This window comes from Sceloporus occidentalis, unplaced genomic scaffold, assembly GCF_023333645.1.
Source record: "Sceloporus occidentalis isolate IW3139 unplaced genomic scaffold, rSceOcc1.0.p SCAF_17, whole genome shotgun sequence".
NCBI lineage: Eukaryota > Metazoa > Chordata > Lepidosauria > Squamata > Phrynosomatidae > Sceloporus > Sceloporus occidentalis.
This window is the reverse complement of record NW_028316997.1, coordinates 15,110,097-15,123,446: the sequence shown is the minus strand read 5'-3', so window position 1 is coordinate 15,123,446 and position 13,350 is coordinate 15,110,097. Positions and strand designations below refer to the sequence as shown.

Sequence of the window (13,350 nt, the reverse complement as noted above, 5' to 3'; positions counted from 1 at the left end):
CATATTAATAAAGGTTGAGTGTCGCGGTGCTGAAGTTATTTTAAGTCCGCACCGCGGACAAATAATTCCATATTTGTTTTATTTGTAAAAGAGGTACCGAAACTGGACGCTACTTCATTCAAGAGTTTAAGAGACGTGTATGTGGGTTAGCATGAGTGTGTATAAGTGTCTGTATTAGATTGAGTTTCTGTGTTATATGTGGCAGAGGATGGAGGGACATTTGGCCTTACCTGCTCCTTAAGCCAGAGGGAACCTGCCCTCCTTTGAGTTTGGGTATCTGTCATGCAAGAGTCAAATAGCGCTGTTTTGTGATAACAGAATTATTATTTTTGAGGACTAAAAAGGTAAGCCAGCCAATTAACAAAGTGGCATAAAATGTAAGCATTATTATCTCAAAGTGGGAGGTGTTAATGTAACTTTACAAATCTCTGGTCAGTTCTTACATATAGTATTGTTTATTTGTTTTGAAGATTGCTTGTCTAGTGCCTGGCTGTATTATTAAATGAATATGTTAAGCATATCAAAAATTGTGATTTTAGGTTACATGATGAAGGGAATTCAATACAGGTATTGTATATATCAGTTAAATTTCACTTTTTCCCCCTTGCAACTGCATGGGCACAAAAATCAGACAACTGAGGGGCAATATGCTAAGGCTCCTGAGTTGTAGCTTATTCTAAATATAACTGCTTTTAGGTAAACTACACAGTACTTTAATATGCATTCTTCTTTAGTAGGGCTGTATGGGGCACTTTCATATATACATATTGTAGAATGTGGTAACAGCGGAAAATGATATGGTGACCCCTAGTGTTAATTATTAATATAACAATCAGACAAAATAGAATACGGTAATTACATTGAGTATAATATAAACTACATTTAAGGAATTTGTATTGAACAATTGTATTTAGTCTTGGATTAAATACATTTTTCACTTTGCATTAATAAGTCACACACGCCAATTTAAATATCCATCCTCTAAATGTTAACTGCCACCTGTTTTCATAGTTGAATAACCTGCAAGTCATTGCATCTAGTGATTTCAATAAAAACATGTTCTCTCTGTTGTTCATGCCAATGAGAATGTCTCTGTCATACCTATTCTATACACACCACTTCTGCATCTGTGTAGTCTATTGTACAGAGAACTATTTTGCTTTTGAGATGCTATATACTTTTTATATTGTCTTCAGATTTATTATTACTGCCTTATTATTTAATATTACTGTACGCACAAAACAATCCTTTCAGGCTATAATGATAAGAACCAAGACTGGTTCCTGAACATTACTGACCACAGCCAACTTCTATTCTGAACTGGTGTAATGTCTTTAGTCTACCTTCCACTAAAGTGGGCAATCAATGCCTATGCATTGTGTGCTAGATGCTGTTGTGTGTAGGGGCTGCTGGACATTGTTTCGTGATGAAAGGGGAAGAGGTTGTGAAATAGTATTGTGTGGGAATGGGGTTTGTAGTGTTTTGTGTGGTATGTGCCTCTGGTATGAATGGATACACACACTAAGGGCCAGAGAATAAGAGAGCCCCAAATGGAGTTCATCAATAGAAACTTCCAAAAAGAAGTATACACCCAGACAATCTCCTTGAGGCGAGGGAGGTAACGACCTGTGTGGCCAATGCCATATACAGGATCAGTAACCATAAACTGGAACAAGCAGGTGAAGATTTTAAACAAGGTTAAACGCTCCAGGCGAGTGCCTTCAATCTTCAGGCAGAGGAATGCAATTTGTCTCCACCCATTGCCACCAAGGTTATGCCCACTTATTTCTGCTATGACTCATCAAAGACTAACTGAGGCTAGCTGTTGAACTAGTCCTGGTGCCTTATAGCACACACCCTTCCTGCTTCTGGCAGCCATCTCTGGAAAGTTCTTGAGCATGCTGGTGCCACATTTATCCTTGTCACTCATAAGAGAGCCCTGGCATTAAAAGTCCACAGGTTAAATGAACAGTTTTTTTTTTTCTCGGTTTTTTCCTTACCAATATTCAAAGAAGCCTTAAACATTGAGCCAAGTTATTATAGACCCGTGAACCTGTCATATGTGATGGGGAAATAACATCGTCAGTAAGAATCAACCCGGTTTTCTAAAGGAGATAATGTGTCAAACTAACTTAATTGGATCCTATGAAGAGGTAAGCAATAGCATTGACCAGGGTCTTTCCGATGTGATTTATGCTTATGCATTTGAATACTGAGCAGTCCCTCACTAAACTAAGGCATAATAGACTCTCTGCATAAGTTCTAGCTCATCTGTCTTACACACCCTTGCAACTGGAAGGGTCCCTCAATAGACTTTCTTTATACTTAGGGTATAGGGTTGACGTAGGTCTGTCTCATCACAACCATGTTGTGTCTTTAGAAAATAAACTGGGCAGATACAGATCCAACTGGGCAGTAAACTAAATAGAATATCAAAATATGCCCAACACATATTTCTTTGTAGCCATTGCTATGGTTTGGTCAGAGAATCATCTGTATCCTCTGTCCTATTTCCACTGTTGTTAACCCTATAATGACCAATGACATCCCAGGCATGTCACTGGAAAAAAGGGTCAGATAAGGACCCATGACATACCTGGGATAATATCATATCCCTCTATCATTAGAAATGAGATGATAAAATCAGCCACATTCTGGTGACCTGTTAATTAATACTTTATGTAAAGAATAAGAGGTCATTCATTCAGACTTGAACATTTTTTACCTAAAGCAGTGAAAAGGGTTCTGACAGTAAGAACAATATAGATGTGGAATTCTCTACCCATAGACATTGTGTTATCAAATTCAATAGATGGGTATATGACTTTTAGCAAAGAATTATATACGGGGGTGTAATTGGTTATAAGGACAGGGCATTATGCTCTGCAGAAAAATCTCTGCATAGATGACTGACCGAAAATAAAAAGTTACAAAAAGATCTCCAAAAACAAATATGGCTGCCGAAAACTCATACAGCAGTAACGTCCCTTACGGGTTATGTTGTTTTCATTGGGAGCCAAAAAAGCCCTCAAAGTCCAATCGCCTTTACTAATGCCATGTGCGATTGGGACTACATTTCCCGTGATCCTTTGTGCTTGCCTCGCCCCCTTGACGCATGCGCAGCGCAGGTAGACCTTGGCGTTGAGGAGAGACTACAACCCACGGAGGCAAAATGCAAAGCTGGAACCGAGTATACTGCGTCCTAAGTAAGGTAAAGAAAACCCTAACGCTCAACGAGCAAAGTGTGGCTGCTAAAGAAAGGCTGAGCCGAGTTGGCTACAGGCGCGGCATGGATCTTTGGAGCTGCCTTGAAGGTGTCAGTGCAAATGACAGCTGAGGCCTACACTGGGCTCTCTCATTACTCTCCGCTCCTGCCGACAACGAATAAACTCTTGACCTTCAGAATATCCCCCATATCGTGCTGAGCTCACGGCTTGTGTAGGGCGCTAACCCTACGATGTCAAAGTTTTCAGAGGTGGTGATTGCGGACAGTAACCTTATTCGCTGCGTGTCCGAAAACAGTCACGTTGGTGGTGACCTCACAGGTTCATACTGGTAGTAATATTGATTGTGTAGATTGTCTCCAGATCTCACCTTTCTTTCCTTGCCTAGGCAAGGTAACACACATACGCACACATGCATGCATGCATGCATACATACATACATATATACGCACGTGTTACTGTGACAAGGGCAATTAATGTCTCCTCCTATGGATTTGGTGCAAAGCAGCCAACCAGAATTGGCTATATACATATAGTGTAGTAGATAAGTGGGACAGCCTCCTGGCAGAAGTTGTAGAGGCTGCATGTATCCTGATTGTAAGACGAGACTAAGGACTGATTATGCTCTGGGTATTTAAATCAGGGAAAACGGGTAGACGGGGCAAATGGTTTTGGTCCGCACGGAGGGGTTTTTCTTTGCTGTGCTGCAACGTAGACCTACAGTGCCTCAGGTTTGCAACTCTTCATTCATCGCTGATGCAGAGCAAGTAAAGTATTCATGATAGAAAAAGAAAGCGTTAAGAACCAACATCAGCTACTATAGAATTGATGAATGACTTTGCTATCTATAGCTTTGGGTCTCTGGATCAGGTTGTATTTTATTGAAGGCTGGGTCCCAAAGTATTTTGCTATGGACACTTTCGTTTTCTGTATGCCCTTGGCAAATATTTTGGAGGCTCCGAGTACGGAAAGGTTGAGTCTGGCTTGGTTGCTGTGTTTTTGGCGTAGCAGCTGCGGTGTAAGAGATAAGACGTCTTCGGGATACTTCGCAAAGTCTTGACATTGGCAGAAGGGTTTTGTTACAAAGCTTGGAATGGTTATTCTTGAATTGTTGACATGCATTATCAATAACATAAGTTATAGTGGGTAAAGCTTGTAAGCTTGCGAGCAGGGCTCTCTCCACCAAATGTATCGGTTTGTCTTAGTCTGTCAATTCTTGTCTTGTCATATCCCTTGAATTTATGTATTGTATTAAGCGCTGCGTAAACTGTTGGCGCTATATAAATAAAGGATAATAATAATAATAATAAAGGTGATGGAAAACCCTTCCACTTAAAATTAAGGAGGTAGTAGAAGCATTATTAAATATTAAAATGTATTATAAATAAATACATTTTTTCTGTTTTACACGTGTAGAAAAACCAATTCAGCCGAGTCCAGCATGGGTTGCAGAGATTATGTTCAGTGCCATTAAGAACCTACTCAGACAAACCACGTAAGTTTGTTTTTTATTGTTTTTTTTTAGTCTATAAAACTGTAAATGCAAGATTTGGAAAAAGTGGGCCGTTCTCTTTAAATAAGTACGTTAAGTAATGTACATTTATTTCTGTCTTGTCTCGAGAAGTTGAGGCTGACGTCACGGTCATTGGCTCTGGACCTGGTGGCTACGTTGCTGCTATTAAAGCTGCCCAGCTGGGCTTCCAGGTAAGTTCCATGGGGGAATATGGAGTGTGATTTGGATGTTCTTTTCGTGTGCGTGTGTTTGAACTGATCGCTTTAAAATGAATGGAATCTAAAATTGTGATTTTCTATTCGTGTTTTTCAGACAGTCTGTGTCGAAAAAAATGAAACCCTTGGTGGCACCTGTTTGAATGTTGGCTGCATTCCTTCTAAGGTATATTTATTTGAATCGTTTGCCATGCATAGACCAGATTTTCTTACATTTCAGACATATATTTTCAACAAAACAGCAAATCTTTTTCTTCATAACTGAATAAACTGTGAAATGTGCGAAATTTTGTTTTAATATTGGGGGGGGGGGGTGTAAGAACTAAACCAAAAAAGCATATTAAAGTTTTGGTGAGCTGTTCTGATTATTTAATTCCATTTTTATCTGTATTTTTTGTCAGGCCTTGCTGAACAACTCTCATCTGTACCATTTAGCCCACGGAAAAGATTTTGCAAGCAGAGGAATTGAAGGTGAAGTCCCATTTAAGTCATTAAAATCCAACTTTACGTTAATTGAATTTAGACTCTTACTATGTTATGATCTTATGTTTTTTAAAATGTGTTTAACGTGCTCCTGCAGTTATTGAAATAGCCCATTTGTGCCATCACAACATTTTATGCTGCCCTGTAGAAAGCTAGTTTTAACCGTTTAAGGACGGAAGACGTAATTTTGCGTCCTCTGTTATGGTCAGCAATCGCCGCTAATTGCAGCTGTGATTGGCAGCAACACTACTGCCTCTGGATGCCATGAGACTCAATCAGATGTGCAATATCCAATAGGAAGCATTTCCTTGCATGTGATTGCCTTTGGTGATCTCTGATCATGAGGTAGAGAGAATGCTGTAATAGTGAGTTCAGGATTATTGAATGTTATTTTTGCTGATGGATTTCTTTTTTTAAACTAAATCTTAATGTGTATGCATCTCCAGTTCCATGTTTCTAAAATCAGGACAAATACCTAAATATGTGTTTATATGTACATGTTTTGTATGTGTGTGTGTGTGTGTGTGTGTGTGTGCGTACGTGTATATAATGTAATTTGCACTGGCCATGTATAGTTTTTATATGGAAAACGGTAAAATTGGTTTTTAGTTTCTTTTATTTATATATGTATGGTTTAAAAAAAAAACAAAAAAAACCCCTTGTTGTCTTGAGAAAAAACAAAACAATGTATAGTAAAACTAAGTGAGAAAGGAGGAACCTGTGTGCTCTGTGAGTACTTAAATGTTTTAATGTATTTTTTTTCCTGACACATTTAACTGACATAAGGTTTTCAGCTGTTCTACGCAATCTTCTTCCTCCATGATCTGAAATTTCTCGCCACTGATTAGCTGCTAAGGATGTCAGTCAGTGGCACTAAAGTACTTCTATGGGAGTATTCCTGTCACTGACTGCTCAAGCAGTGAATCAGTGGCAGTAAGACAATGGGGGCACTTTTGTGCACTAAACATACCCCTCCATGCAGCGTTCAGCAGCGCTAAACGCTGGATCTGATAGGAGGTGAGTACATTGTGTGCGGGGCAATACATTTTGCCAAATACATCTCCTGTAGGGCATTTAGCTAGGTTGTGGGGGGAAAAGGGGCAAATGCATTTGTGGGGAATTTTGCAGAATCGTCATGCATTTGCAGAATGGACTACATGAAAATTTCAAGGGACCACGTACATATAATGCATTTAAGGGCATATGATGGCTGAAGTGTCCCTTTAAATCCTACACTTTAATGCATCTGATACCCGAGCGGTCCCTTTAAATTTGCATGATGCTCCCCTTACAATTGAATTAGGTGTTTCTTCAGAGTCTTGTTTGTCTACCCCCCCCCCCCCCCCCCGCAGTTTTCCATGTGGGAGATGTGTTCAGCAGCTCCACTAGTGCCTCGACAAATGAGATGGGAACATTGACTTTGCCTGTCAGGCTGCCTCCTTTCTTGCATTGATCTTAAGGTATTAGTTCAACTACAGAAGAGAGATTTTCAAAGTTAAAGGGGCATTTCAGCCATCATATAAACTTTAATGCATATGAGTCGATATATCATTTTTGTGGGTAACATAAACGTGAAGAAATTATTGTTGGACAAGGTGTAGGGCAATCTACCCTCAGTCAAGAAGAGGTAAAGTTGAGTTTAATCCTAATGTTTATTTTATAAACATAGTTTAATAATACTAGAAATTAATTTTAATACCATTTTTTGTTCCCCTTCTTAGTGACTGGTATAAATTTGAACCTTGACAAGATGATGGAGCAGAAAAGTGGAGCTGTGAAGTCCCTTACGAGTGGTATTGCTCACTTATTTAAACAGAACAAGGTTAGATGCATTGTTCTGGTTTTTGTTTTTTTTTTGCACATGAACATATATATATTAATTTATACATAATCTGCACCTGTAGACCTTTTGTTTTGGCATGTCCACAGAAACCCCATTTATAATATATATAAACTGAAATAATAAATATACAATATACAAAAAAATATACAATGATTTTTATTTGTATGCAATGTATTTTCTGAAGTTCTAAGCTTCTTGTTACAGGTAGTACATGTTCAAGGTTTGGGAAAGATCACAGGTAAAAACCAAGTAACCGCATCTAAAGCTGATGGAAGCACACAAGTCATCAACACAAAGAACATTCTCGTAGCTACAGGCTCAGAAGTTGCTCCTTTCCCAGGAATTGAGGTATTATAATTTAGTCTTTTTAAATAACCCAGACCCAGTGTTAATATTCTCAAAAAGCATTGTGTGATATTCATGAAAATCAAATGGAACTCTTAAGCTACTTTACACACGCTGCCTACTATGACAATGCCAACTACCTAATTATAGAATAAAATCATTCTTTTTACTGTTATTTTTTCCATCATACAATTAAACATATAGTAAAAATTACAAACAAAACAATTTTCTGAAAAGCGCCCACACCTTAGTAAATGTTTCCCAAAGATGTGGTTGCGTATACATGTAGATTGCCCACGGAGCTCATGTAGGCAACAGTACACAATATAACACGTAAGAAGGTTAAACTCCATAATCATGCTAAAAAATAAAATTGGTAGAAAGTAACATATGTCCATGCATATACCTACCTTTGGCTGTCTATTTTATATTGGGCAATAAATAAATGTATTTTAAAAATATATGGTCTCCCCTGCGTTACCAAAAGGGTTCCTCCACAATTGATACATGTGGTTGGCTCCCGGGGTCTACTTTGCCAACCACGTATTGCAGTCCTGTCCTCAGAATTTCATTTTGCATTTCAATGCATGCATTTTGCTTGGGCTCCAGTGCAATTTACTGCATGCATTGTTTAGTTATTGGAGTTAGGAAATGAGACCTCTGTCTCTGTTTCCTCAACCTCTGGCTGCCTTTACTGAAACAAGGCAGCCAAAATATGTGTTCAGATTGCATACACGTGATTTACTTTTTAAATAGGAAATATTAATAATATACTAATATTCTGATATATATATATATATATATATATATATATATATATATATATATTAAATTAAATGAAACAAAGCCTGTAATTTTAAGTTAGCATTGTTTTCACTGAACAATTTGTGAACTGTTATATTAGCTCTATAGTAATTTGTAATTGTGCTGTTTATTAGTTAACCCAAATAGCAGGTCTGTGACTAGATACTAATTAAGATTTGATTTATAGTTTCTGTTTTTGAAATACGAGCTTGCAATTTATAAGTCAATTCTGATCCATTACAGATTGATGAAGATACCGTTGTTTCTTCTACTGGCGCTCTGTCTCTGAAGAAAGTGCCGGAGAAGATGGTAGTCATTGGTGCTGGTGTAATTGGAGTGGAACTGGTAAATATTAAACAAGACATTTTGTTTCCAGTATGTGTGTAATCTGGCTACAGTGCCTACAAATTGGAACAATAAAATATTTTTTTCTCACTCTAGGTTTTTATAGGCATGCATAACAGTATATGAACCTTAACACAATGCTCCACACAAAGATGATATATATACAGGGCCGGCCCAAGACACTGTGCTGCCCGGGTCCGAAAATTAAATGCTAACCCCTACCACCATGCTCTCACTCACTCTCTCCGTCTTTCTACCTTCTCTACTGACTGCTTCCGTGTCTCCATTGTGTTCTTTTGTCTTCTTTCCTTGTCTGCTTCTCCTCATATCTTCTTTGTCTGCTTCTCCGTGGACCTAGCCCCCCCCCCCGATCCTATATTGTCCCCTCCAGGTAACTCACATACACGCTGGCACGCATTTTTACACAAACACACATACTCCCTCTCTCGCACACTTATATGTATACATCCATGTTCATACAAACCAAATCATGCCCATGCTCTCACACAAACCCTGGTAACTCAGATACACATTGCCCCTTATTTTTACACACATTCTCACATTTGCACAGACTTGCGTATATACTCCCTTTCACACACTTACACCTTCATGGTCGACATTTACACATACATGCAACATACACGTTCATAGTCGCACTCATCCATACCCATACATGCATGCATCCACACTCTTTCCTCAACTGCAGCCTGCAGCTGTGAGCAGCCTTAGGTTTAACTGCAGGGTTACTTAACCATGCCTTACGTGACCCTGCTATGTTCCTCTTCCCTGATTTGGAGGGACAGGGAGAGGCTGTCTCCTTGGCTCTACGCTTTTGCACAAGTGCACGAGAGGACAGGATAATGCAGATAGATTCATGGAGAAAGAGAGGTGCAGAAATGCTTCTCATTCTCCACAAATCTATTCGGAGGGAAAGATACATAATATTTTGATTTTTAATAATTGTGATTATATTTTTTAGTAGTACTTTTGCTCTTGATCACACTTCTTAACTTGCTGCTTTTAGGGCTCTGTATGGCAAAGATTGGGAGCAGATGTTACAGCAGTCGAATTTTTGGGCCATGTTGGTGGTTTGGGAATTGACATGGAAATTTCCAAAAATTTCCACCGTATCCTTCAAAAACAGGGTCTGAAGTTCAAACTAAACACAAAGGTTACTGGTGCAACCAAGAGACCCGATGGAAAAATTGATGTTTCGTAAGTATGAGTCCGGTGAGGTGGGAGAAATGTTGCTGCAACAGAGGATACACTCCGATCTCCCTATTTTAATAATCTTAATGAGAAAAGCATTCGAACAATAAGGGAAATACTCAAACAGCAGTGTGTGTGAGAAGTAGTATTTGGCATGATAAAGTTTCTTACCATGTACTAGTTTACATAAAGTATACAGCTGAAATCAGGATAACTGAACACAGCAATATGTTTAGTTTAAAGCAGCTGGTTATGTCTGTGTGTTCCTCAGGACAATTACTCTATTAAACCTGTGCTATATGTGGTCCACAGTATTGAAGCTGCAGCTGGTGGTAAAGCGGAAGTAGTCGGTTGTGACGTTTTGCTTGTGTGTATTGGCCGTCGCCCCTTTACCCAGAACCTTGGCTTGCAAGAACTTGGAATTGAACTGGACAACAGGGGAAGAATACCTATCAACAGTAGATTTCAGACAAAAATCCCAAAGTAGGTATTGTATTTGATTTTAATTGTTTGCATTATTTAATCCTCTGATTTAGGGAACTGCCTTTCTTGAACAGGATTGGTTGTTTTTGCATTGGCTAAAAACAGTATCGTTATTTCTGTGTCTAGAATGTGTTAACAATCAATGTCCTAAAGACAAGGTAATATTGGGATGTTCCACAGAGCTTCTAAGAATATGTGGATGTCCAAATTGAGACCTGATCTTTAAATTATAGGTTTATGATGTACTCTCACATGATCTTTCATTTAATAATAGTATTTATGCGATCGGAGATGTGGTGGCAGGACCAATGTTGGCTCATAAAGCAGAAGACGAAGGCATCATCTGTGTTGAAGGGATGGCTGGAGGAGCAGTTCATATTGACTACAACTGTGTGCCTTCTGTGATTTACACACACCCGGAAGTGGCTTGGATTGGCAAGTCTGAAGAACAGCTGAAAGAAGAGGTGCTTGTAAACCCAAAAAACTAATATTTTTTTTATTTTTTTTTGTCTAGATATCGCATTGATTTACATTTACTAAGTAGCATGTAAACGACATGTTGTTATCAAAATGTATTAGTAAGGCATGTCTAACAGTAACATTTGTACATCACGTGAGACAAGCCAGGACTCGGTACTTTAGTTTTCAACTTTGGTGTACACTGATTAAAATATTTTATGATGGTAGCATTACACTGCTGGTTTTAAGTGTATAAAATAAGCATTGTTTATTTTTTTACAGGGTGTTGAGTACAAAGTTGGGAAGTTTCCATTTGCTGCCAACAGCAGAGCTAAGACAAATGCAGATACAGATGGCTTGGTGAAGATTCTTAGTCATAAATCTACGGACAGGATGCTTGGAGCTCATATACTTGGAGCGGTATGTTTACCTGACCTATTTATTAAACATTACATAATAGTTATTTATTTGTGCTGTTGAAATCTAGCATTGTGTTACTATTTCACTCGGTGCTACTATAACTTGTCTTGGGACACTGCTTGCAGGGTGCTGGAGAGATGATTAATGAAGCAGCTCTTGCCATGGAATATGGAGCATCTTGTGAAGATGTAGCCAGAGTGTGCCATGCTCATCCTGTAAGTATTGGACACTGTTTACGGACTTTTAATTTACATGTGTATATTCTTGCATTACTCACGCCTTTCTCTCCTCAATCTCCACAGACTGTATCAGAAGCCTTCAGGGAAGCTAACCTGGCTGCATCATTTGGCAAAGCCATTAATTTTTAACTGGTTAAAAAAAAAAAAAAGCACCGCGTGTACATAAGTTTCTCATGAGAATTGATCGACCATGATCTGACAATAGTCTTGGACAACTTTTTTTGGCTGAATTCAGTGGACTCTTCTATTGTGAAAACCAGCTATTTAACATTCTGGAGTGCGCAAAAGCTGCAAATTTGCAAACCAAACTTTCCGAAAGCTGTTTAAACACATTTATTTTAGTACCATGCCATGAAAATGAATGGGTTGAAAATAATGCTTTATTATATATTACAGTACAATTCCAGTCTTATAAAAGAAGAATGTAGGTATCCTCACATTGTTGGTCTCTCCCTATGCATAAAATCTGGAAGTCGTCTGTGTGAATATGTATTCAGTTGACCATAACCTCTGCATTGATCTTTTAATGCACGTCAGTACAGATTCCATCCAGGTCAATTTAATAACATTTATGTCAAGTCATGTTTGCAAAATACAGTAAAAATTAAAAAAATCTGAAGAATTCCTTTTGCCTTATAATTTTGTAAAACAACCCAGCGGTTTTGTGTTGGCCAGTTGTGGCTGCTGGCATTTTAAATGTGATGAGCACATTTAAAGCCAGATGTTTTATTCTTTGCATTTAGATCTAACATAAAACCAGTGGTGACAGGGCAGATAATTGCATTGTGACCTTCTTTGGTGTAGGCGGTATGAAGCCAAGAAGTTATACCACCTACCCTTACTGTACTACAATAGTAGCTGTACACTGCTATGCTATATTAAATCAATTTATTTACAATATACAACCATGTTATTTACATAACTATTAAACACAATGTGTGGGCTTACTGCTACAGTGCACCAAATTATTTTAGACATAACTTGTTTTGTCTCCTCTCATGGCATCTGTCTCACGTAAGCTCTCTGCTATATACGCCAAATCTTTCTTTAAATATTGCCGAAAGGAAATAGTGGTGTCCGAAATATGGCAGGTGTCCCGACACCTTTACATGTTTGAAAACGATTTGTGTTTTTACATTAGGTATCAAATTTTGATGACCCTTCAGTGACGACAAAATATCTTGCCTTCAGAAGATTATCGGTGCCATCAATCTAACAAAAATATGAAAGCAATAGCTCACAGAAAACTTACTCCAAGATCAAAAAGCACTTTATTGGTTTGGAATTTTATTGAAATTTTTCTCAGAAATCAACCCCTGCAACCCACGGAAAACTGATTGAAATCTTCACTTTATTTGTAATCCCTTGCAGTGCCATTCCATGACCTGTAAATATCTTTAAAGTATTCTGGCAGTTCTTGTGGCTTCACATTCCCGTAAGAGTCTGAGGTCTGGGGTAACTCTTTTCTCGATGTTAACATGTTACTAAAACAATATTATTACTTTCAAATGTGTAGTAACACTAGTGAGAGATTGATTTAATCTACTTGCCTATTTAAAGGGACAGCATGATTTTTTTCACCCACTCTTGAAGAATGCATATTAAAGTACACCATGGGCACTTGTAGTATATATGTATTCTTCCAAAACTAAATAAAGCATTTACCTGACACAGAAATTGCAGTGCTGAAGCAGCAGCCCTTTTCCTCCGTGGTCTGACTATTCAAGCCACGGATTGGCCGCCTGAAGCAGAAGACGGCTGTATAGCA

The 13,350-nt window shown here is 38.3% G+C and overlaps 1 protein-coding gene across 4 annotated transcripts; it reads left to right on the top strand.

The window, feature by feature from the left end:
- The first annotated feature begins 3,136 nt into the window (after positions 1–3,136).
- LOC149302878 (dihydrolipoyl dehydrogenase, mitochondrial-like) lies at positions 3,137–11,711 on the top strand. Of its 4 annotated transcripts, none has more exons than XM_089482060.1 (14): positions 3,137–3,211; positions 4,641–4,719; positions 4,849–4,928; positions 5,050–5,118; positions 5,354–5,423; positions 7,157–7,257; positions 7,483–7,626; positions 8,671–8,772; positions 9,797–9,987; positions 10,294–10,464; positions 10,739–10,928; positions 11,206–11,343; positions 11,469–11,558; positions 11,646–11,711. In XM_089482060.1, exons 1-14 carry the CDS (start codon positions 3,173–3,175, stop codon positions 11,709–11,711), a joined length of 1,530 nt encoding a protein of 509 aa, XP_089338186.1. In that variant the 5' UTR covers positions 3,137–3,172. The 4 variants fall into 4 exon arrangements, with proteins under 4 accessions (XP_089338186.1, XP_089338183.1, XP_089338184.1 ...); XM_089482057.1 differs by having other exon boundaries at positions 3,173–3,211; positions 4,846–4,928; XM_089482058.1 differs by lacking the exon at positions 5,050–5,118 and having other exon boundaries at positions 3,173–3,211.
- The last annotated feature ends 1,639 nt before the right edge of the window (positions 11,712–13,350 follow it).